The sequence below is a fragment of the Ahaetulla prasina genome, chromosome 3, assembly GCF_028640845.1.
Source record: "Ahaetulla prasina isolate Xishuangbanna chromosome 3, ASM2864084v1, whole genome shotgun sequence".
Classification (NCBI taxonomy): Eukaryota; Metazoa; Chordata; class Lepidosauria; order Squamata; family Colubridae; genus Ahaetulla; species Ahaetulla prasina.
This window is the reverse complement of record NC_080541.1, coordinates 189,075,561-189,103,148: the sequence shown is the minus strand read 5'-3', so window position 1 is coordinate 189,103,148 and position 27,588 is coordinate 189,075,561. Positions and strand designations below refer to the sequence as shown.

The 27,588-nt window shown below is 34.3% G+C and overlaps 1 protein-coding gene across 1 annotated transcript in view; it reads right to left on the bottom strand.

Annotated features, from left to right (window-relative positions):
- Nucleotides 1-26,645, bottom strand: part of CEPT1 (choline/ethanolamine phosphotransferase 1) — a 36,351-nt gene extending 9,706 nt beyond the window's left edge. Inside the window, exons 1-4 of the mRNA XM_058178418.1 lie at nt 26,276-26,645; nt 16,946-17,093; nt 13,216-13,357; nt 1,118-1,202 (exon numbers count right to left, since the gene is read on the bottom strand). Coding sequence (XP_058034401.1) covers nt 1,118-1,202; nt 13,216-13,357; nt 16,946-17,093; nt 26,276-26,614 — 714 coding nt within the window. The 5' untranslated portion in view covers nt 26,615-26,645. The remainder of the gene's footprint in view (nt 1-1,117; nt 1,203-13,215; nt 13,358-16,945; nt 17,094-26,275) is intronic.
- Between the last annotated feature and the right edge of the window lie 943 nt (nt 26,646-27,588).

Genomic DNA, 27,588 nt, shown 5'->3' with positions numbered 1-27,588 from the left:
ATATTTAGATTACTAACAAACATATGACACTAACAATTGTTATAGATAAAACAACATGCTCAAGCATCTATGGCAGCCAAAGTATCTTGTTAGTTATTTCTTTACCATTGTTTGAATTGCATTTATAGTATAAGACTTACATTAATAGATTTATGCATGCCAATTGGAGTTTCTTTGCAAACTCTCCCTCTAAATCCATAGCTGAGAGTCGAGACAAGCATGTCTCTCAAAGGCTTAACAGGGTTACTTTGTGGGTCTTTTCCCACCAAAGACTGGGAAAGAGCCTCACACGTTGCCTCAATATTCAGAACACCAAGTTTGGAAAGGGGCTATCTAAGGATGTACATAACATTCCATGCATAAACAGAACAGAACAGCTGGTTTCAGGTGTTCCATGCTTGAGCTAAATATACATGTTTCAAATAGTTTTTGTCTGTATATGGAACAAAATGGGCCTTTTTTGCTTTAGTTACAAATCAAAATGTGATTGATTGAGAGTGGAGTTAAGAAAAAAACCAAGAACATTAGTGGTGGCCGAGGAGTCTGAACACAGGTGGTAGAGACTGGAGGTGAAGCTGATAGGATATAATTCACTGAAGCTACTGAAAAGAAAGAGGGAAAGGCGGCCATCCTTGCTATATTCACCCATCAAATATTCAGGGATCTCTCCAAATTTTGATTCACCTAATAGCTAGAACAATTGAAATATTCTAGTTTTGTTTCTACTGAAACATGGCTGTCTGAAGTGGTTCAGCAGAACTTCTAGTATGTAATGGCTTGTTTTGGGTTAGAAGAAAACTTATTTTCCATTCCTTACATAATCCTAGTACTATGCAAAGCATCCCTCCAAATGATGCATAGCTCTACCAGTCTACCAATGTTTAATTTATGCATGCGCAGTCTACTTTTTTTTTGCTACAGAATTATCCCGTATATTAGTAACCTGTTTAGATACCAGTCAAAATTATTTCTTATGGAAGAGATTTTGACTGAATCAGAGCATTTTATTAAAATCTTTCCAACAAAAATAAGAATAATATAAATATATAAGGAAATGAATTTCTCTAGAATAAAAGATATAATAAAAGATATAAAATACAGAGATGGACAAAATTACCATAGTTTGCCAAAATGTAGGTCCTCCAATTGCTGCCAGTAAATGCATGGTTATTATGAAGACTTGCACCTCAGTCACATCAATTCTGATTAGGTACAAAAAAAAAGCCAAAAAAGCAGAATTACTCAAAGCAATTTTAAATAGTTTTTCAGGCACAGCAGCTCTTGTTTATCATGCACAAGGTGAGAGAGAGAGAAAAAGAATGAGTGGAACGAGGGGAAAAAATAAAGCAAAATATATATTTTAAATATACAACTCATGTAGCTCATTGGCTTCACAGTATAGAGCTATTATTTATTTTTATGTAGTTTATTTACAGTATGTTCTCCTGTTTTATTCAGTCAGAGTGGTCAAGATCACAACTCTAAATTGCCATAGAGCACATAGTTGATAAATAGAGAACCAGCAATGCTTTAAATTTCTACAACACTCAAGCTGGTTTTAAAATATAAATGTGACTTTCTCATTTCATTGAATGATTGGTTACAAGAGAAACTATCAGAATTTTCCTTCCGACCAATCCTTTGGCTGTATAAAGTGCAGCTAGGTATATTAAAAGTTTTATTTATTTCAAACAATGACAAGCAGTAGAAATTTAAACTTGCCCACTAGTAAAAAGAATTTAGATAGAAGGCTTTTAACAAAAATAATGGATTCAACTATCTTTCTCCTTTCATTCTGTAGTAATTTATTTAATTTTTTTATACTACTGATTTCAGTGAATTGACTCATGCTTTAAATAAACAGATTATGTTAAATCAAGATTAACTATATGAATCCATAAGTCTTGAAATCATAGTTTTAAGTTTGTGTATGAATCATCACATCATACTCTTGGTCTATTTCTAGTATATTGTGTGTTCCACGTAAAGCTCTTCCTCAAAGATGTACAATTTTTTTCAGGCCAAGAACTACAGTTGGCCTTTGGCCTTTGGAAACTGTCCTTTAAACATAGGTAGAATCAAGATAATGGAATGAGTAAAAGTAGTATAAAGAGTAAATTCAATTTTATTTAATGTAAATTAATTAAATACAGGAAGTCCTTGACTTGCAACTATAATTGAGCCCAAAACTTCAATCGCAGAGCAAGGCAGTTAAGTGAGTTTTATCCCATTGTACAACTAGAGTTGTTAAGCAAATCACTGCAGTTGTTAAATGAGTCATCTGGTTGTTGAGTGAACCTGACTTCTCCCATTGACTTTGCTTATCAGAAGCCAGCTGGGAACGATACGAATGGTGATTACATAACTCCAATACAATGCAACTGTCATAAATACATGCCACTTGCCACGTGGCCAAATTTTAATTTCATGATCATGGGAGTTGCTGCAATAGTTGTAAATGTGAAAACCATGCGTAAGTTATTTTTTTCAGGGCCATCTGAACAATCACTAAATGAATGGTTGTAAGTTGAGGACTTCTTGTACAGTTAACTTGAATATTATACAGATGTATAATGTTATATTAAATTTATTAACAACTTTTGAAGAAAGCCTGGATATATATGAAAAGCATTGGGGCTGCATGCAGCCCAGGGCAATAAGTGCCCGCCTATGCTTTTGCCCATTCATAGAAATTCAAGGCAAGGGAAACTACAAAGGCATCTCTCTTCAGGCTAATTTATGCTTTCTTATTTTTTTTATTCCAAACATGCCATTCTTCCTGGCTACCATCCTCCTTCCAAGTTTTTTTGAGCTTAAGGCAAAGATAAGGCTTTGATCTGCAAATGCCAAGCCACATTTCTTCCTCCCAACAAAACACTCATTTCTCAGAAGGACAACCGGTGATGTTCAGAAAAATAAATGTAGTACAGATAAAATGCACATCTTGACATGCACTCACGCCCTCGTGACGTCTCGCCTGGATTACTGCAATGCTCTCTGCATGGGGCTCCCCTTGAAGGGCATCCGGAGGCTGCAGTTAGTCCAGAATGCAGCTGCGCGGGTGATAGAGGGAGCCCCTCGTGGCTCCCGTATGACACCTATCCTGCACAGACTGCACTGGCTACCTGTGGCCTTCCGGGTGCGCTTCAAGGTCTTGGTAACCACCTTTAAAGCGCTCCATGGCATAGGGCCGGGTTATTTACGGGACCGCCTACTGCTACCGAATACCTCTCACTGACCCGTGCGCTCTCACAGAGAGGGACTCCTCAGGGTGCCGTCAGCGAGGCAGTGTCGTCTGGCGACGCCCAGGGGAAGGGCCTTCTCTGTGGGGGCTCTCACCCTCTGGAACAATCTACCCCCAGGACTTCGTCAACTTCCGGACCTCCGAACCTTCCGTCGCGAGCTTAAAACACACTTATTTATCTGCGCAGGACTGGATTAGATTTTAAATTTATTGGTTTTAAATGGGTTTTATTATTTATACTGTTTTTAATAATTCGGCCTTTTAGAATAAGTTTTTTAATTGTTATTTTAATTGTATTTATATGTTTTTTATTTGCCTGTGAACCGCCCTGAATCCTTCGGGAGATAGGGCGGTATATAAATGTGATTAATAAATTAATAAATGCACCAACAAAAAGACATCTTCCACTTTCTATAATGTTTCAAGCCCCCCAAGTACAATTGCATAGGAAAATATTGTATTTAACATAAATGTAGATCATTTCATATGTAAAGAATGAAAGCAAATGTTTAAATGTGCAGTTGATAATTTCTGAAAAATGTATTTGATATTTGACCACTAGTAGCACAATATCTAGTTTATGATATAGTGGGTAATATGGATTATTTGAGAATTATCCACTAATATCCAATTATTGTTTCAGAAAATTCAAATAGAAACCTGGCAAGAATTCTTACATATATTTTATACCTATATTCAACCATGGAGACAGGTACACAGATCCATACATCAAAAGACATGCATATATATATATATATCAATCCATATGTGAAAACCACAGAATTAGATTAAGTAATCTTGCATAGATCACATACAGTAAAAAAAAAAAAAAGATGTTACAGGAATTTCAGGAGGAAAAAAATCCCAGGTAAGACTGTAAGAATGGTATGCATGCCAGAAGGCCATAATGAAACTGCATATGAAGTCAAACTCCATGATATTTTTCAAAACTGTATATATATATATTCGTGTCCCATATAAAAGAAGTTCTATAATAACATCCGAAGATCACACTTGAGCACTCACATTTATAAGTCTAGTGAAATACTATTATTACAAATGGAGCAACCTGATATTCCTAATAACAACAAACATCTTCATTTTCCATCAATTTATATACTAAATATATGACTTTAGATAATTAGGTAACAGCTACAATATTTCCAAACCTTAGATTGATGACTGAGATACCGTTCAGCCAAAAAATACTCTTGTATCCAAAATGGTAACAGACACCCTTTAGACATCATACATGCAGTAGGTAGACATATCTGCTTGGTGATGTTTTTCTAATGGCCCAGAGTCACTGAGAGTGAGGTGGATGGCTATATAAATTTTCTTATAAATAAATAAAAATGATGTAAGAAATAATGACTGGTAATAAAATACTAAAGCTATAACAGAATTTGCTTTAAATATGACTGGGTTCATTTGTTTTAATGATAAAATTACTTTGAGCCACATAAATATGGATGCCAGGGTTGTAGGAGGAGATACAAATTACCCCTCAATTTTATATAACATGTTGATGATTTCACATTGCCTCCATTTGAGTGTCTTCCTTCCTTGTTTATTTTAAAAATTCTGTAAACTGTCTTGGTTATTTTAATGCAATGCCATATTCCATATGTTTGATTCTAAGCACCTAATTTATTTAGTGTTCACAGTTCACATTTGCCTATTATTTAAAAATCTAAGAAGATAAAGGATATTATATTTCGATAGCAAAAATATGTCAGCTGTCCATAGACTGTGACCTTAGAATTTGAGAAAAATATTTAAGATGTTGTTTATTGCGCTGGATAATATTAAGTTTTACAAATTGTTCAAACTACAAAATTCACTGCCTCAATTGCATTTGAGCTGTGGGCCTTAGCAAACTGCTTTTAGCATTTGACATTTTCATGGGATGATACATTACAACCAAGATTAAATATAGTTGTAAAACTTACAAAATTCATACATTCTAATTATTATCCCAATCATCTGGTAATTGAAAGTCTTTTTAATACTTTGGCTACTTTTTGAGCCATAAAAGAATTGAGGAATTCCATGTAGGCCTCATGTTGTGCTCTGCAATATTTCACCTTGATTTATGTCCCATATTCCTCTCATCAGTGATCCACATTTTATGTCATATTATATTGCTTTTTCCCTCTATAGAATAGGAATAGTAAGTATCTGCATGATACTCTGAAAGATTTATTTGAACTCTTCTTCCCCAAATATACAAGCTCTTATTCATATTTTGCACTGCAAGAAATCGTATCTGAATTGCAGCTATTGCAAATATCTCATTTTAATCTGTCATTAAAAAGATTAACATTTCTAGATGTCAACATACCAATCATGTTACTTTAGAAATTTATTTCTTTATTATGCTGCCCATTTCGTTGATGCAACAGTCATACAATATAATAAATCTAAACAATAAATGAGAACTATACATTTAAAATTCAGTTAAAATTCAATTAATCAAGATGGAGGAAGGAAGCAAAGTGTGCGTGGAAAAGGGGTGAGGTCTGACTAATCCATTAACGACTTCCAAGATGTCACTCTCCCATTGGGGCCCCAGGTCAGCTGACAGAACCAGGTCTTCAAGTCATTTCAGAAGATCAGAAGGGAGGGTGAAGATCTCATCTTGGAGGGGGGTACAATGTTCCAGAGGGTGGGTGCCACAGCAGAAAAGGCTCTTCTCCTGGATCCTGCCAGCTGAAATTCCTTGACTGATGGGATCTGTAGCATGCCTCTTCTGCCAGTGTGGGATAATCCCACTGGAATGAGCTAGTTCCTCAGATAACCTGGATCCATGCCATGAAGGTCTTTATAGATGATAACCAACACTTTGAATTGGACCCAGAAGCAAACTGGCAACAGTGCTGCTCATGGAACAGCGGTGTAATATGGGCCACCCTAGGTCTTCAAAACTATAGCTGCATTCTGTACCAGCAGAAGCTTCTGGATACTCTTCTTACTCAAGACCAATATAGAGCCTATTTTAATAGTCCAAATCAGAGATCACCAGGGCTTGAATGACTGAGTGCAGGGACTCCCAATTCAGGAAACGCTGAAACTGACATACATATGAGTCCCCCTGTTCCTACAGAGACTGGGTTATTCTGAACAAGGTGACACTCTGCAGATACAATAAGAACAAGAAATAATGGAGTTTTGCTACTCTTACTGCCATGATGTATGCCTTAATAGCAGCTCTTACTTGTGTACAGTCGGATTCATATCTTGTTTTCCTCCAGAGATGCTCTACTAGTCATTTAGCCCTTTTCAGAACTTGCAGTTCTTCTGTGAACCATGGAGAGTGTTGGGATCAAAGACATTTCTATTCAAAATTTTGGCTGCCCTTTGGTTCCAGGATATAACCAGAGCTTTGGTTAGAACATGCAGCAAGGCCCCCTGGATATCCTCCAGTTCTCTCTGGAACTCATTTGCATCCATCAGTCAGAAAGAAATTAATTCAAGGAATAAATACACTTGCTTATATAAAATTATGTTTATATCAGCATGCATGCCCCATTAGAACTGTTAAAAACAGTAAAACATGAATGTCCCAGCAAAACAGCAGAAAAACATCCAGTCAGGATTTGTCCCCAGTTGCACAGCGATACACGTTCCCAAAACCACGAAGACTGAAGATAAAATAAATTAAACATAGTTCAATAAATCACAAGAAAAATCTGATATTTCATTTAATTTATATTTATTAGTACACACTGAAATGATGAAATTTGCCTGAAATCTGCATGATCTTGCTATCTCTTAATTCAGTGAATAAGCATTTTATATCTTAGGTTACATTTCAGGACTTATGTTTAATAAATTTAATATTTAATATTAATATTTAATTTAATATTTAATATTAATATTTAATATTAATATTTAATTTAATATTTACTGGAAAACAATTTTCAAACTGTGAAAGTCTGTTGGTCATAGTGAATATGTAGATTTATTTTTCCTCAGAACTCAAACCTCGCATGAAATCAATTGAAGTTTACTGTTTCAGAAAGTGAAAAGGATCATACAAAGGCATGCACTTGAACATAGCCTTATTTTACCTTATTACTTAAAATGCCCTAAACTGAATTTTAAATGTCTTGCATTTTAGGAATTTGTTAGCCATGATCTTAATGCTGGTTCACACAATGCCACTGCTTAATAAAGTGTGGGTTGTTGACAACTGGATTATTGCTTTATCTAATATATTAAAATATAAAACTATCCTTTACAAAAATAACAGTGGCTGGATTCCTACAGACTAAATTGAAACAAATATCTGGAAAATATAGTTATTAAAACAATTGCCTTTTTCAGTTTTAGTGCATGACAAAAGGGCTGCCTCCATAGAATTTACATCATTGCTTCCCAGGCAAAACCAATTTTTATCATTTACCGTATAATTCCAAAATTCAGATCCAAGAATTCCTGTTAGAGGTGAATTATTATAATACAGACTTCAGACTCAGTAACATCAAATCTAAGAATGAGGGGGGGAAACATTTCAGTTTGAAAGTTCTGTGACTGCAAATTTTTACTCACAAATGAAGAAATGGATTCAAAATCATAGGAAATCTTTAAAAAGTTACAAGGTTAAAATTACAACAATTGTAATCCCCATTAGCTGAACTCCACAGCAAAATTCCTAAGTGTCATGAATTGCAATCAGTAATTTAAAAGAGGGAGACTAGAAATATTTTGAAAGCAATATATAATTCCTTTAACAGTTGCTAAACAAATCTCACACAAATCCAGTTTAAAATTTTAAGGCCAACTTTATATTAGCCTCATGTAATCGTTTAGATAATCTATAGCAGTAATTCCAAAATTCAGATCCAAGAATTCCTGTTAGGAGGTGAATTATTATAATACAGACTTCAGACTCAGTAACATCAAATCTAAGAATGAGGGGGGGAAACATTTCAGTTTGAAAGTTCTGTGACTGCAAATTTTTACTCACAAATGAAGAAATGGATTCAAAATCATAGGAAATCTTTAAAAAGTTACAAGGTTAAAATTACAACAATTGTAATCCCCATTAGCTGAACTCCACAGCAAAATTCCTAAGTGTCATGAATTGCAATCAGTAATTTAAAGAGGGAGACTAGAAATATTTTGAAAGCAATATATAATTCCTTTAACAGTTGCTAAACAAATCTCACACAAATCCAGTTTAAAATTTTAAGGCCAACTTTATATTAGCCTCATGTAATCGTTTAGATAATCTATAGCAGTAATTCCAAACTTGGCTTACAAAAACCACCAAGAGAGCAGAAATAATCACCTCTATAAATGAATTAAAAAATGTTTTTTAATTTAATTTCTCTGTTATGACTGTCTCTGTTACACTCACATAAAATCATATCTGAACAGAAAATAATAGGTTATAAAGTACTTTGAAATTGAATATATATTTTAATGACATATTTTAATAAAGTTTTAGTTACATCAGATTCTTTAAATATTTGTCTTAGACTTGGGTTAAGGCACTAGGCTAGAAACCAGAAACTGTGAGTTCTAGTCCCACCTTAGACATGAAAAACCAGCTGGGTGACTTTGGGCCAGTCACTCTCTTTCAGCCCAACTTACATCACAGGGTTGTTGATGTAGAGAAAATAAGAGGAGGGAAGTATGTTTGACGCCTTGATTTATTTATTAAAAAAAATAAATTAAACATAGTTCAATAAATCACAAGAAAAATCTGATATTTCATTTAATTTATATTTATTAGTACACACTGAAATGATGAAATTTGCCTGAAATCTGCATGATCTTGCTATCTCTTAATTCAGTGAATAAGCATTTTATATCTTAGGTTACATTTCAGGACTTATGTTTAATAGAATTTAATATTTAATTTAATTTCTCTATTATGACTGTCTCTGTTACACTCACATAAAATCATATCTGAACAGAAAATAATAGGTTATAAAGTACTTTGAAATTGAATATATATTTTAATGACATATTTTAAAAAGGAGATTGTAGACTCTTTCTTAAGCTTGAGGTTAAAGAACTGCAAAGGATGAATGAGAATATTTGTATAAACATAAATATGCCCATTCCTCATTTAGCGACCACGTTTTGTTTCAATAAACAGGTCATTAAGCAAAATGGTCGCTATGTGAACTATACAACTCAAATAGGGAGAGAGTTGCAGGGAAGATTACTGGTTGCTGCTATCTCATTTAGATAAAGTTCTCTTTTACTGCTATGTCAGCATTACTCACACTTCAGTGTGTGTTAAGTGTCAGGTGCACAAAATTTGATCACAAATATATACAAGTGGGCTGGATTTTTTAAAATAAATCTCAGATTTGCAAATGGTCATAAATGAAGGTAGTAGCTAATCAAAGAGTGAGTGTATATTTCTAAGTATCTATCCATATAATTCTTTTTCCTGGTGGAAAGGTTTCTAAACAAAAGAACAAAATTAATTCTGATTATACTTAATGAATTGCTCCAACATTCCACCACTTTTTTCTCAAGATTATGTTAGTTCTGTATATTTTACAACAACCAATAAGGAATAAAACATCCATGTTTCAAAACAAAGTCTTTTTTAAAATAAGGGCAGAAGAGAAACTTTATAATCTGACTGAATTTGTGTCTTCTATTCAGATATTATAAATCATTTTATATTGAAACAAATATCTGGAAAATATAGTTATTAAAACAATTGCCTTTTTTCAGTTTTAGTGCGCATGACAAAAAAGGGCTGCCTCCATAGAATTTACATCATTGCTTCCCAGGCAAAACCAATTTTTATCATTTACCGTATAATTCCAAAATTCAGATCCAAGAATTCCTGTTAGGAGGTGAATTATTATAATACAGACTTCAGACTCAGTAACATCAAATCTAAGAATGAGGGGGGGAAACATTTCAGTTTGAAAGTTCTGTGACTGCAAATTTTTACTCACAAATGAAGAAATGGATTCAAAATCATAGGAAATCTTTAAAAAGTTACAAGGTTAAAATTACAACAATTGTAATCCCCATTAGCTGAACTCCACAGCAAAATTCCTAAGTGTCATGAATTGCAATCAGTAATTTAAAAGAGGGAGACTAGAAATATTTTGAAAGCAATATATAATTCCTTTAACAGTTGCTAAACAAATCTCACACAAATCCAGTTTAAAATTTTAAGGCCAACTTTATATTAGCCTCATGTAATCGTTTAGATAATCTATAGCAGTAATTCCAAACTTGGCTTACAAAAACCACCAAGAGAGCAGAAATAATCACCTCTATAAATGAATTAAAAAATGTTTTTTAATTTAATTTCTCTGTTATGACTGTCTCTGTTACACTCACATAAAATCATATCTGAACAGAAAATAATAGGTTATAAAGTACTTTGAAATTGAATATATATTTTAATGACATATTTTAATAAAGTTTTAGTTACATCAGATTCTTTAAATATTTGTCTTAGACTTGGGTTAAGGCACTAGGCTAGAAACCAGAAACTGTGAGTTCTAGTCCCACCTTAGACATGAAAAACCAGCTGGGTGACTTTGGGCCAGTCACTCTCTTTCAGCCCAACTTACATCACAGGGTTGTTGATGTAGAGAAAATAAGAGGAGGGAAGTATGTTTGACGCCTTGATTTATTTATTAAAAAAAATAAATTAAACATAGTTCAATAAATCACAAGAAAAATCTGATATTTCATTTAATTTATATTTATTAGTACACACTGAAATGATGAAATTTGCCTGAAATCTGCATGATCTTGCTATCTCTTAATTCAGTGAATAAGCATTTTATATCTTAGGTTACATTTCAGGACTTATGTTTAATAGAATTTAATATTTAATTTAATATGTTTAATAGAATTTAATATTTAATATTAATATTTAATTTAATATTTACTGGAAAACAATTTTCAAACTGTGAAAGTCTGTTGGTCATAGTGAATATGTAGATTTATTTTTCCTCAGAACTCAAACCTCGCATGAAATCAATTGAAGTTTACTGTTTCAGAAAGTGAAAAGGATCATACAAAGGCATGCACTTGAACATAGCCTTATTTTACCTTATTACTTAAAATGCCCTAAACTGAATTTTAAATGTCTTGCATTTTAGGAATTTGTTAGCCATGATCTTAATGCTGGTTCACACAATGCCACTGCTTAATAAAGTGTGGGTTGTTGACAACTGGATTATTGCTTTATCTAATATATTAAAATATAAAACTATCCTTTACAAAAATAACAGTGGCTGGATTCCTACAGACTAAATTGAAACAAAACAAATTACAGTAAGGCTAAAAAGTGTTGGGTACACAAATGATGCAGCGAAGAGATGAGAGACAAAATGTATGAACACTATTTCTAAATTAGTAGTCCTACCTTTGGGATGAAAAAGTTATGCAATTAGCAGCATGAACCAATGCAATCAAGCAGTGATTTTGTAGCTTTTGAAAAAAGAAATCCAGATCTAACTTTCACGCATCTATCATGCTATTATGACCTAATTAATTATTCATCATACAGACAGACACTGTTAATTACATAGTAAGTGATACGCGAACCAGACCTTATCATTCAAGGAAAGAAAGATGTTTTTTAAAAATGATTTTTTTAAAATATGCAAAATTAAGTTGTTATTGCATCTTGTTGGCACTGAATTTAAACAACAGACTTAAACAATTAAAGTTGTTTATATTAAGTTTCATTTTACAACTGTAAAAAGATAGTTAAGATAGCAAAATATTTTTCTCAGCTACATTACTTACATTCCAAAGCGCATTGTTCCAGAGACATATGTCTGCCAGTGTGCACAGTAAAACATGAATGTCCCAGCAAAACAGCAGAAAAACATCCAGTCAGGATTTGTCCCCAGTTGCACAGCGATACACGTTCCCAAAACCACGAAGACTGAAGATAAAATAAATTAAAACTAAGGGTAGAAAATAAACATATTTGCTAATGGATCATTATGACTGTTTAATAACTTCTAATATGTAAATTGTCCTCTTACTCACTTATATTTCTGATGGATTCTGGAAAGTATAAGATTCACAACAAACATTTTCTTCAAAAGGCATACAAAATTGTCTCCAACTTTTATAAGTTTTATCAATTACATTTTACACTTGTGCAAGATTAAAAATAAATTTCCACAAATGGTTAATATTTTGTGGTAGCATGATGACACTATGAATAAACACAAACAATATACATGGCAACGAATTTCAGAATTCTTAATTAACTACATTGGAAATGATACTAGATGCTCAGTCACATGTGAATTCACTCAGTTTGAAAATAAATTAAAAATTTCTTAAAGTACATTTTGGGGAACAGTTTGATATAGTGGTTAAGATGCTGGTCTAGAAACCAGAGTCCGTAACTTCTAGGCCTTCCTTAAGCATGTAAGCCAGTTGGGTGATTTGGGACCAGTTATTCTATCTCAGTTTAATCCATCTCACATGGTTGCTGTTGTGGGAAAAATAAGAGGTAGGAGCATTAGATATGTTTGCCGCCTTGAGGCTTATATACCTGTATGAATATGTGTGTGTGTGTATTTATATAAATTTAAATATAAATAAGTAACAGGGGGATAAAAATTTAATAATATTCCACTTAATGAGTTTTCTTTTCAGACATGCATACAATTATACCATTAGCAATATTTGACTATTTACAGGAAATCTAATTTCAACCTCTTGCCTTCGTTATCCTAGAGCCAGCACTATCCAAAACTTTGAAGTATTCAGTCTGAATAGTAATCAAGTTTCTAAAGCAGTTTCAACTGCTTAGGAGATTTAAAGGTATTATGGATTTACTATGCTTTTTTAAAATATGCAAAATTAAGTTGTTATTGCATCTTGTTGGCACTGAATTTAAACAACAGACTTAAACAATTAAAGTTGTTTATATTAAGTTTCATTTTACAACTGTAAAAAGATAGTTAAGATAGCAAAATATTTTTCTCAGCTACATTACTTACATTCCAAAGCGCATTGTTCCAGAGACATATGTCTGCCAGTGTGCACAGTAAAACATGAATGTCCCAGCAAAACAGCAGAAAAACATCCAGTCAGGATTTGTCCCCAGTTGCACAGCGATACACGTTCCCAAAACCACGAAGACTGAAGATAAAATAAATTAAAACTAAGGGTAGAAAATAAACATATTTGCTAATGGATCATTATGACTGTTTAATAACTTCTAATATGTAAATTGTCCTCTTACTCACTTATATTTCTGATGGATTCTGGAAAGTATAAGATTCACAACAAACATTTTCTTCAAAAGGCATACAAAATTGTCTCCAACTTTTATAAGTTTTATCAATTACATTTTACACTTGTGCAAGATTAAAAATAAGATTTCCACAAATGGTTAATATTTTGTGGTAGCATGATGACACTATGAATAAACACAAACAATATACATGGCAACGAATTTCAGAATTCTTAATTAACTACATTGGAAATGATACTAGATGCTCAGTCACATGTGAATTCACTCAGTTTGAAAATAAATTAAAAATTTCTTAAAGTACATTTTGGGGAACAGTTTGATATAGTGGTTAAGATGCTGGTCTAGAAACCAGAGTCCGTAACTTCTAGGCCTTCCTTAAGCATGTAAGCCAGTTGGGTGATTTGGGACCAGTTATTCTATCTCAGTTTAATCCATCTCACATGGTTGCTGTTGTGGGAAAAATAAGAGGTAGGAGCATTAGATATGTTTGCCGCCTTGAGGCTTATATACCTGTATGAATATGTGTGTGTGTGTATTTATATAAATTTAAATATAAATAAGTAACAGGGGGATAAAAATTTAATAATATTCCACTTAATGAGTTTTCTTTTCAGACATGCATACAATTATACCATTAGCAATATTTGACTATTTACAGGAAATCTAATTTCAACCTCTTGCCTTCGTTATCCTAGAGCCAGCACTATCCAAAACTTTGAAGTATTCAGTCTGAATAGTAATCAAGTTTCTAAAGCAGTTTCAACTGCTTAGGAGATTTAAAGGTATTATGGATTTACTATGCTTTCTGTTTATAGAAATACTGTGCAGCTTTCCTTCCATATGATCAAAGCTGTGGGTGAGGAATTGAAACTGACTGGGCCTTCGGATTGTAAGGTGAGTAGCTAACTAATAAGCCATGCCAATTCCAGAGTCCCATTTCAGAGAAACAAGTGGTCAAGGAGTCTAGAATGTTTGTTCTTTAGTAGTAATTAGCATTTGAAAGCTTTTAAAAAACAGACTGTATTAAATTTTCTCTATAGATTTGTTGTTAAAGACAACTTGCAGCTCATTAGAGGCACAAGACAATATAGCAAAAATTTATTGTAGTGAAATCCTTGAAACTTTCTGCCAGGAGCTAATATTTCTAAATGGTCTCCCATCACTATTATTTTGTTCCACTCAACCATAAAAATAAGCTAGGTGCAAAGTTTGGATCTTTCCCAATACAGTGCTTGATTCTTTTTAAAATCAGTTTGGTTCAAATCAAACCTAGTTTCAAATATCTTATTTGAATTGAATTTTATTTCCCTTGAACCTCAATACTGAATGAGAACTTTCTTGATCTGTATTCCCCACTTGATAATTCTATAACCATGGTGGGGAATATGGAAAGTCTGACTATGATAAAAGAAAAAAGTGTCTTTATTTGGTTCATTTTCATAATTCAACAACATGATTCCAAATAGAAAAGAAAACAAGAATTAGATCACACAATTGTTGTACTACACTTTGAAACAGTCATACACTGATTTCTATAATAAGCAACAGAGAAAAGTTTTTTCCTTATTTTTCTATTATTATAGAAAATATTGCAGAATTTTGAACATATTATGTGCAATCTAGGTACAGCCTAGCCATTGAAGCAAGCATTCTAAAAGCTGCTGATGTGCAGTTTTTTTCAAATATTGTGTATCCCCCCTTGGAGTACTTTATAAATAAATATTCTCAATAATTGTTGTGACCTTGCAGAAGTTTTGCTGGTTGTGTTATAACAGTTAATATCTACTAAAAGCACAACCCAAAAACAAGTACCAGTCATAGAAAGGCAGGAGAAATTAGAAAATGTACAGTACCACAAAAAATAGCAACTGTGTAATTTGTTATCGTTTATTCATAGACAAATAACAGCTTATGCTGCAATAGCTACAACAGCATTCTTACTAAGAAATACATATAAAGGCCTTTGCTTATTTCTTTCTATCATAGTATAGTACAGCCAAGCATACAATTAAGATGAACCATTAAAACAATATTCCAACAGGATGATTTTAGAATAGTCTTTATTTTTTGCAAATATATTACCAAAGTTTTGACCTGTGGCATGAAGTTTTGGTATAAGCAGCTTTTGTAATAATTTTACTTTATTTGGTTTTGCACGTGTGTGTGATTTTGAGTCAATCTTGACAATTGTGATTGCCTGTACAAATCCACACAGGTTTCTTGGCAACATTTTCAGAAATCACTTGCCTTTGCTTTTATCCTAGAGCTGAGAGTGAATACCTGACCCAAAATCACCCAGCTGGCTTTCCGCCTACAACAGGACTAGAACTCACAGTGCCATGCCTTTAATCACTATACCAAATTGGCTCTCATCTTTAATTAGTAGAGATAGCTTGATGGTATCTTAATACAGTGATGAGAAAAGGTAAATAATCTTTAGCAAGAATTTAATTCCTGGATTATCAACAGTGCATCATGTTTCAATTTTCATGTCAGTCTGAATGTCTAACAACAATGACAAAATGGTCCAAACAGAAAAGAAAAATTGTATCTGAGCCACTTCTTCATGGTCTAGCACATGAATCACAATACAGATACGCTATGAAGACTGCCTGGGTTGAAATGTGATGAACAGTTCTATTCCTGAGTGACAGGGCACAGTTTGGAGGCGCATCTGAGCTCTGAGAGCAAACAGATGAACTGATCAAAAGTGGACATAAATAAAACAAAGGTGAGTCTGTCACAAAGTCTGCATTGACACATATCCATATGTGCGTGCAGGCACATCTGAACACACCCACCCACACATGAACAAATTCAGTAAGTTCCCCTCCTTCAAAATCCATGTGATTACTTTAACTTTAGTTTTTGTTCACCAGAAAACTTCTTGGGTTATGCCATAAGGCTCCAGGGCTGCAATTTAGGGTGGCATCGGAATGTGTTTTATATGTGTCCATGTTTTACACAGAACACTGTTAAAAGAGCAAGAGAGCCACTGAAAGCACACAGTCTGCAAATATTTTAATTTTGGTTCAGCTGTTCTTTCTCTTTATAGAATTTTGGAAATGGTTTAAAGTTTTTAAGGAATTTAAATATTCAAACAAGTATTTCAAGCATTTCAGTCTTAAACTAAGATTTATACTACTTAGTATGAAATAAAAATGGGATTCCTTTGCATTGAGCTTGACAGGATAACTTTATGATTCTCCAGTCTAACCTGGAGCTCTAGCATTCCATGGAGTTCTCTATGGAAGTACTAACCAGGGTTGTGCTTAGCTTTCCAAAGACAACCAGAGGCTACAACCTGCTAATACGAAACTAATCAAATGTAGAACCTTTATAAAATATATTACCAAAGTTCTGACCTGTGGCATGAGAATTATACAACCAAGGTAAATTATTCTCATCTTGTTAGAGCACCAAACGGTTTTGTCCTCATAAATTACTTAATAGACCCTTATCTAGTGCAGTACCTGTGGACAATGAATCACAGCCATGGTCAAATAGTTCTCCCAGAGGACTACTACTATTGGTTCTTCTTGCCTGTTTGCCATCTATTGCATCCAAAGACTGATAGATGAAAAGGCCACAAGCACATGCAATATATGCCCAAGGTGGTGCCTAAAAGAGAATGTATGTAAAAAAGCAGCAACATGTAAATAAATGTGTAGGTCTTAAATCAGGCATGAATCTCATATAGTGACAATCTATTCTATTGCATGATTAGTTATGAAAAAATGCAAGTAATATTCCTTCTTTTATTCATATCCAGTTCCGAAGTTTCTTGCATACACAGAGTATTACAGCAAAGCGTATTAAGATTAAAGCTAAACCATCTGCAAGTTTTGTAACTTAAAGGATTATTGCACATGTTTGGTGAACATGCACAATCTTAATTTGTTTTGTTTTCAACATATTTATTTAATCTGCAAGGCTACCATCTTAACAAGTAACTCTAGCCAATGAATAAATTAAAAATGAATTCCATCATAACAGAGAAAGTAAAAAACAGCCAAGGAGAATGTTACAATCCATGGTGGTTAACACAATCAGGAGACAGGATCCTTCAATACTTGGGACCATGCATCCCAAGTATTGAAGATATTTAGGGCCTTATGAAAGGTCAGCAGGGTCTGGGCTAATCTCCAGAGGAAGGATTTTCCATATAGTGGGCATTATGACACAAAAAGCATACCTCCTACATCCCGCCAACTAGCCTTCCCTGGCTAATAGGACCTGAAGTATATCTATCCTGCTGGATCAGACTGGACGGTAGAAAGAACTGGGGAAAAAACGATCCCTGAGGTAAACTGGTCCCAAGCCATGGAGGTCTTTTAGTGTGGCAACCAGCACCATGCATTGCACCTGCAAGACACCAGCAACTAATGCAGCTCAGGGAGTACTGGTGTTACATATACTAAGTAACAGATACTATTTACTGTCACCATTTACAATGAAATCAGCCACTGTAATTTGTAAACTAGCCAACAACATAGCATTATATCTATTAATCAATCAGAATGGAGTTGGAAGGGACCTTGGAGGTATTTTAGTCCACCCCCCCTGCTCAAGCAGCAGACCTTATACCATTCCAGACAAGTGGCTGTCCAGTCTTTTTTAAAAACCTCCAGTGACAAAGCACCCAAAACTTCTGACAACAAGCTGTTCCACTGGTTAATTGTCCTCACAGATAGGAAGTTTCTCCTTAATTCCAGGTTGCTTTTCTCCTTGATTAGTTTCCATCCATTGTTTCTTCATCTTGCCTTCTGGTGCTTTAAAAAATAAGTTGACCCTCTCTTCTTTATAGCAGCCCCTCAAATACTGGAATACTGCTATCATGTCACCTGATGAATCCAGCCATGATTGGTTAGTTCACAAGTTAAAGCTCAGTGTTTACATGAATCAGTTGTTGTTTAAGAATACTCAGCAATGACAGCCAATACATTTATTTCTATTTCTGAATAATAAATATAATGCATCTAGGGGAATCAGAAACAGCCTTCACAATTGGAAGGTAGCCTTGATTCTTTTTCCTGATTTCCATCTCATTCTCTAATCTGGATGACAAAAGGTCACTTCTTGATAGCATAGGATCCGTTTAACTTTTAATATGGTGAAATGGTATTCTTATTTTAAATATAATTATATTAGCCAATTTCTTAGGGCAGGAACTATTGTCCCAAAAGTGCTTTTTCAAGAGGCAACTGGACTTTGTTTTATTTTTTTTGAAGACATTTTGCTTTGGAAAAGCAAAAAAAGAAACAAACAAACAAACAAAAACACCCTCCCACCTGAACCCCCACATGAAAGTCCAGTTGCCTCCTAAAAAAGCACCTTTGGGACAACTATGACCTGGATGACTGATAATCTCCATAGGGAGGAACTACTGTACATACAGGTAGTCCCTGACTTACGACCACAACTGAGCCCAAAATTTCTGTTATTAAGTGAGACATTTGTTAAGTGAGTTTTGCCCATTTTATGACTTTTCTTTATGACAGTTGTTAAGTGAATCACTGCAATTGATAAGTTAGTAACCTGGTTGTTAAGTGAATCTGAATTCCCCATTGACTTTGCTTATCAGAAGGTCCCAAAAGGGGATCATGTGATCCTGAGATACAACAAAGGTTATAAATATGAACCACTTGCCAAGCATCTGAATTTTGATCACATGATCATGCGGATGCTGCAAAGGTTGTGACTATGAAAACCGGTCAGAAGTCATATTTTTAGTGCTGCTATAACTTTGAATGGTCACTAAACAAACTGTTGTAAGTCGAGGACTACCGCATAGGCTATAGTTCTAACACTCAGAATAACCTCACTTATAGTGGAATATATTTTTGTGCAAGCATGCATATATTTGCAGTATAATTGCCCTAGTCTTAGGGTTCACAATAGAAAATTTAAAGACCACATCTTTCAAGCTTTTAAACTGTTCAGGATTAGACTGTCTTCCAATTAGTTGACCACATAAAGGATTATTATTATTATATATTGTATTTATTCCTAAAATTATTTATCTGTATTTGTTTCATTTGTTCTCCTATATGATAGCTTTTCTGATGCTTTATCATTACCAAACACAAATAACCAAACCAGAAATGGGGGCAAAGGGGTGGGAATTCCTCTCTGTTGTATTTCATTTATGTCAGATGTAGAGTACTAAACATGCCAAGCATATAAATTGTGCATCTGTGTCCAAATTGAAGAATCAATAATAAAAATCTGGGGATTTTCAGAGCTGAATTTGATCAAATCTGTATCCAAATACATTTTTTGTAGTACTTCCAAGATAAAACCAAATTTCAAAGGCTCTGTGGTTAAACATAATTAGTCTCAATGCTCCATGATTAAGCCTTTCCTGTTTTTTAAAAAAGAATGCCTTGTTGCTTTTTTTCTGCCTTTTAAATGAGTTTTATAATCACAAAGATAAATATGTTTACAAGATATATCTATGCATATTCATATAACCGAGTTCTTGACTCATAAAATATACAGTAACAACAAACCTTGGTTCACACCTAAACTTAAGCAGCTACGATAAAATGCTGTACAATCAGGCCAGAAATGCACTAACAAGGGAGATCAGAGCAGCAAAAAGAAACTACTCTGAAAAGCTAAAGAATCAGTTTTCAGCAAATGAACCAGCAAACATGTGGAAAACTCTTAAAAATATCACCGGCTATGGCAAACCTCCCTCCCAGGCTGAAGGTAATCAACAACTGGCAGATGACCTGAATGAGTTTTACTGCAGGTTTGAAAGGAAACTACAGCCACCTATCTCCACAACCCCCATCTCAGACACACCAACAACAGCCAAGCCTCCTACAACTGACCCCATTTCATTGGGTTCACAACCCCTAGTGATCACAGAAAAGGAAGTGCAGGACCTATTTCACAGACAAAAGCCAGGAAAAGCTCCAGGCCCAGACAAGATAACTCCTTCTTGCTTAAAAGTCTGTGCTGACCAATTGGCCCCCATCTTCACCCATATTTTCAATAAATCACTAGAGATGTGCTATGTTCCTTCTTGCTTCAAACGCTCTACCATCATCCCAGTGCCGAAGAAGCCCACCATCAAGGAACTGAATGACTACAGACCAGTTGCTTTAACATCTGTAGTCATGAAAACCTTTGAAAGGCTAGTGCTTTCCTACTTGAAAACCATCACGGATCCACTGTTAGACCCCTTGCAATTTGCATACCGAGCAAATAGATCAACAGATGATGCTGTTAATATGGCTCTGCACTACATCCTACAACATCTTGAGTCTCCAAGGACCTATCCAAGGGTTCTCTTTGTAGATTTTAGTTCAGCATTCAATACCATCATTCCAGACACTCTTCTAACTAAGCTAAACCAGGTACAGGTACCTGAACAGACTTGTAAGTAGATCACAAGCTTCCTAACAAACAGGAAGCAGCAGGTGAAGCTAAGCAGGATCACTTCAGATACCTGTACAATTAGCACAGGGGTCCCCCAAGGCTGTGTGCTCTCCCCACTTCTCTTCTCTCTGTATACCAATGACTGCATCTCCAACGATCCATCTGTTAAACTACTGAAGTTCGCAGATAGAATAGAATAGAATAGAATTGAATTTTATTGGCCAAGTGTGATTGGACACACAAGGAATTTGTCTTGGTGCATATGCTCTCAGTGTACATAAAAGAAAAGATACGTTCATCAAGGTACAACATTTACAACACAATTGATGGTCAATATATCAATATAAATCATATATCAATATAAATCATAAGGTGATGACACAACAGTGATTGGTCTCATTCGAGACAATGACGAATCCGCATATAGACGAGAGGTCGAACGACTAGCCTTGTGGTGCGACCGAAACAATCTGGAACTGAACACATTCAAAACCGTAGAAATGGTGGTAGACTTTAGGAGAAACCCTTCCACACTTCCACCTCTCCCAATACTAGACAACACAATATCAACAGTAGAAACCTTCAAATTTCTAGGTTCTATCATATCGCAAGTTCTAAAATGGACAGCTAACATCAAAAACATCATCAAAAAAGGACAGTAAAGAATGTTCTTTCTGCGCCAATTCAGAAAGCTCAAACTGCCCAAGGAGCTGCTGATCCAGTTCTACAAAGGAATTATTGAGTCTGTCATTTGCACCTCTATAACTGTCTGGTTCGGTTCTGCAACCCAACAAGACAGACACAGATTTCAGAGGATAATTAGAACTGCAGAAAAAATAATTGCTCCAACCTGCCTTCCATTGAGGACCTGTATAATAAACGAATCAAGAAGAGGGCCGTGAAAATATTTACAGATCCCTCACATCTAGGACATAAACTGTTTCAACTCCTACCCTCAAAACGACACTATAGAGCACTGCACACCAGAACAACTAGACACAAGAACAGTTTTTTCCCGAAGGCCATCCCTCTGCTAAACAAATAATTCCCTCAACACTGTCAAACTATTTACTAAATCTGCACTACTATTAATCTTCTCATCGTTCCCATCACCAATCTCTTTCCACTTATGACTGTATGACTGTAACTTTGTTGCTGGCAATCCTTATGATTTATATTGATATATTGACCATCATTTGTGTTGTAAATGTTGTACCTTGATGAACGTATCTTTTCTTTTATGTACACTGAGAGCATATGCACCAAGACAAATTCCTTGTGTGTCCAATCACACTTGGCCAATAAAAAATTCTATTCTATTCTATTCTATTCTATTCTATTCTATTCTATTCTATTCTATTCTATTCTATTCTATTCTATAAGCTTCCAGCATCTGCCAATGTGAATTTAGCTGTTACTGGAAAAAAATCTGGACCTGAGATTTTATTGCTAATAGCGGAGGAAGGAACAAGAATCAAAAAGAACATCATCGTTCTTAGTTTAAAAGAAACGATAAAATATATTTTATAGCCTCTTAGAAAGACAAAATTCATTCAATTTTGTATAACAGTGAAACTTTGCTTTAAAGTATAATTTCCAATTATAGTCTACCACCTTTACTTTTTTTTCCCATTTCATTTAAACTTTATTAAAAATACACATAAATCTTTTTCCCCACTTACATGTTTATACAGACAGTTATGTGAGGGCATTCAGGTACACTAACTAACGAGTACATGCTCTGTGTGTATGTGTGTGTATGGTAAAATGTAAAGGTGATTTTACATAGCTCTTCCAAACCAGTTTTAAAATTAAATCACTATTCAAAAATCAGTAAAATAACAAATATAGGAACTGTTGATAAAAAAGGAGATAAGTTTTTTTTAATCTGAGAAAGTGTATCTTTACTGCATTAAATCAGAGAACATCTAAATTTTTAAAACTTATCTTAATAGAAAGCAGACTATGATTGTGGTACAAATCCACGTGGGGAATCATAATCTATAAACAGTTTCCAAATTAAATTAAATTCTGTATTGGCCTTGTTTCTGACATTGATGCATGCTTGCACAAGTTGATTTGTCCTTCATCTAAAGAAGAAATTATGATGCACAAGATATGCAGGCACCTGTTATCATAACCAAAGCTCCCTCTCTACTTTGTAAGAATATACAGTTTGATGTTTGGCAGAAAAACAGCTGACAGGAAAGAAAATTAACCTTTAAGATCTGTTTCATTCTATAACAAATCATCATCCAGGATTAGCAGGAATCCAACACTTCACCAAGTATGAAAAAATGTTCCAACTTGATTATTGCATTTCCAGCAGTTTTTGAAATTGGATTATCAGCACTGAATAATATACCAAAGATAAAACACCTTACACTAGTTTTCACCGAATGTAAAATTTGCAGTCATCATCATCACGTCCTGAACTAAGCACATTGGACTACAAATCTATTCCACAGTTCACTATATTTGTGGTATATTTATTATTTGTCTTCCATTGATATTCCCATTGTTGCACATCAATTGTTCTGTTGAATTTGAATGTAAAATATTTAAATATATTTGGTTTCTGAATCACATTTCAGTGACAATTTGTAAATAAGCCTAAAAGGTGGTTTTGGATGCTATCTTATATTTTTTCCACATATGAGCAAGTCTCTGAGCATTCCACCTTGATTTTAAAACTCCTTTTGAACTCTGCTGCTTATTTGAAGATAACAGGTAGATCTTGCTTAGCAACTGCCTCGGACAGCAACTGTTCAAAGTTACAACGGTGACAAAAAAGGTAACTTTACGACAAATGCTCAACGTTTATGACTTTTTCAGTTAATATACCTCATCCTGTGCCTGACCCATTTTTCCCTACGCCTGCCCACCCTCACAGAGAGATTGCCTAAATAAGGAATCTGTTCCTGAGTTGCTTTTCTCCATAATACAGCACTTCCCCAAAATACCAAGTGATCTTTTTAATAGAAAGTGGTAAGTTGCTGAACATAGTTTGCCTATCAATAGAACCTAGTAGAACCACCATCAAGGATATATAATGTACTTTTGTTGTTTAATATAATTACATCTATAGATAAATGTATACTGAGAGCATATGCACCAAGACAAATTCCTTGTGTGTCCAATCACACTTGGCCAATGAAAAATTCTATTCTATTCTAAATGTATAAATGTTTATGATAGTGATAGAGGTATTTTGTTGGAGAAATGTATCTATATATGTTTTTGTATGCAGGTAATGATACCATATATTTGGTAAAAACTCCAATGATTTACAGCAATTGTCAGATGGACTACATGATGCAGCAATGAATATGGATTGGAATATTAATGTCTCAAACATCAAGATAGTTGTGTTCAACAGGAAAAATGGAATGGACAATTGAAAGTTACACATGAGTGGCAAAAAGTAAAGCAAACAGTAAGCATTTTATCAAGGAAAAATACATGTAAGTATGAAGAAACTGAAAAATTTCAGGATGTGCAAATGATGATACAAAGTTAATGCCTAATTTGTGATGTGAAGAATAAAAGTTTGTTGAAGTAAAGCAAAAAGAAATAATATATTTATTTTAGATATGGCCTATATTATGGCCAAATACAATAACAATTTTAGGTAGCATATAGTAAAAACAATACAATTGAAACAAAATGCAAATGCCACAAATGTGAGAAGAAGAGCAATTATTAAAGGCAATCAAACATGTCATCACTTTAACTCAAAGCTTTTAAACAAGGCCCATTTGGGGGCCAGATGCATTTTTGGGTGGTGGGGGAAGTGTGATATTCCAGAAAAAAAAATTATTCATTAAGAATATGCTTCTATTCACTTTGTTATATAGAAGTTGGAGCTCAATATGTAAAGAGGAAAATAAGTTTGAATTCCAAAGTCCTTGGTTTATTTTGGGTACCTAACAGAGCTGCGGTGGCACAGTGGTTAGAATGCAGTACTGCAGGCTACTTCTGCTGCCTACTGGCTGCCTGCAATTTGACAGATCGAATCTCACCAGGCTCAAGGTTGACTCATCCTTCCATCCTTCCAAGGTGGGTAAAATGAGGACCCAGATTAACTGAAACATCCTCATCAATATTCATTAGGTATTAAACTCCAATTATAGTATCATAAATAGTAAAATGTCAGCTCTGTACATAGAGGGTAAAATTTTTTGAAAAATCCATTGTAGACCTATAAAAATGATCTAATCTCTTGAAAAGATAAAACAGGAAATTATAGCCCTTTAAAAAAAGTAACTTTGGAAAAAAAGCAACCAAAGGAATTAGCCATCTGTAGCTAATAATGTTGGCATATAATTTTTTAAAACAGGTTCCTATCAGTGCAAAATGCTGTGAGATGCTAACAAAAATTATTCAGCACAAGCATCAGCCAGGGAAATGTTAAAGGTACACACTATCTTTTCTCAGGATAGGATAAGTGAATTTGATAACAACTAGCAATCCTTCGAATTTTCTCTAGTTTAATCAAATAGCAATTTAAATTCGAGTAACTATTCATCTTTCACATGAAAGGTTTAATTAGGAATCCTATTTAGTAACTGTTAAATAGTTCATGAATAAAAGCAGTAGAACAACTATCTCAGCATAAACTAGCTAAACGCTGATTCACTTAGGCTATATAATATACAGTATATTAAGGAGTTTTGATTGGAAGGCAAAAAATTATTGATAGCAAGCAGGGAAAAATATTAACAAGTATCTGGAACTTTTTTAAAATATTGAACCTTATCCTGAGATTGGGCGGCAACTGCTCAGTACCAACCATTACACAGCTGCCTTAAGAAGCTGCAAACAGATATAACCTCACACATTCCAAACAATTGTTTGATGAAACTGAAGATGTCAGCCCTTTGAGATAAATCAGACTTGAATGCCAAAGTCATGAATACCAAAACTACTTTTATTATAGGATTGCAGAAACAGAATTTTGCAACTCCGAATGTGTCTAACTCATTTCTCCTTGCCTTTATTCTAAAGAGAATAGGAAGAATCAAGAGAGAGATGCTTTCTCAAATCCATCCCAATCTGTTTTGTGCTGAGATTTCTCTCATCTGATCATTGCCTTAACTTTGGTTCTTCCTCCTTTTCCTCAAGATTATCTCAGCTCATTACAGAAGCTCTGGATAGCTTAAATGTATGTATCTCATAATTTACACTGATTCTGCTGTAATACATTTTAGTTGAACCTTCCCTACATTGATGTTTTTCACATATGTTGGGCTACAATTCCCAAGCTAGCAAGATCTTGCACACGAAGTGGTTCACCGTTTTTTCTCACAAATCTGCAAATTGCACAGAATATTAACAAAACAAATAAAATTAACAGTGATCCATTAATGGAAATAAATCCTTGTCCCCAAAAAGTATTAGAGATCTTAACTTACCTGCTCAGTAGCTGTTGGACAGTAAAATACTAATATTATGGTTGTGCAGATGTTTATTATCAGTCCAACAATTGTAATCAGATTAGGGGCAATCCAGGCTGGTACTCTTCGCACTAACCACTCCCAGTAACCTTGCATAAGTGGCTCAAGAAGGGACCGTCCAGCACTTTGATATTTGTGTTCTTCTAATCGTTTTAACTGATGCTTTGATAAAGGCGGTGTTGGCAACTGAAAGAATTTGCTCAATGTACATCCTGTAGAAGGAACGTGACCATAGCGTGCAGGGGATTCCAGATGCAATTCCCCACATCGTTTCTTCAGTGATCGATTCCCACTCATGGATTTATTCACTTTAAAGTCTGTATCTGACAAAGTTTAATTGTTGTAAAGAAACATAAGATCCTGGAACAGAAAGTATTTAGATTAATATAGGAGGAAAAATATTGTAAAATTTTGACGTGTTTAATGGTGAGAGGTACAATAGCTGAAAGTCCAGAATATTTGTAGATACATTAAACCAAGCTATAGTTGCACCAACTTTAATATTCTTTTTTAAAAAAATAAATGCAACGGTCTAGTGAATACTCTACAGTTTGGGGCTTGTTACTGAGAACACTGAAGAATGGTCATGGTGAGTCAAAAGTAACTATGAGACACTTATTTTCTTTCAGCCCAACCAATTTTACAGGTTTCTTGTGAGAATAAAATGAAAGGACATCCACAACAAGCTGTCTTGAGATCCTGGAGAAAAGTTATGATATAAATCTAAGTAAGAATAATAGGTGCCTTGGGTGTAATTCCAAAATATCTAAAGCCTAACTTGAACACCCTCGACATTGACAAAATCATCATCAGTCAATTGTAAAAAGGAGATTTACTTGGAACAGCTTACATCCTATGATAGTATCTTTAATATTATTCAATAATATCTCTCTATCCAAGGTACTTAGGAAGTACTAAATAGGTAAAGAAAAATGCTAAATGCAGTCTAAACTTCTGGTTGACTGTGCGACCAACAATAATAAAGAATAAAAATGAAAAATAATTACATTATGGAAAGTCATCTCCAAAAAGTACTTACTGATTATTACTAGTTAAGGTAATACTGATTAGTTTAGAAATGAAAACACATTCAAATGCATGCTTCCTATGTGTAAAATGTCTATCTCCTGATCAGAGTCATCAAACTTTAAAAATAATTTTCATAAAGCCTTTCTGTTCATTAAATTCTTAATCCTATTTGCTTTGCTTTGTTTTAATCTTCGTCCTCCACTTAAATAAAGTGTGCTGCCCACATCCAGTAACTTCTTGCT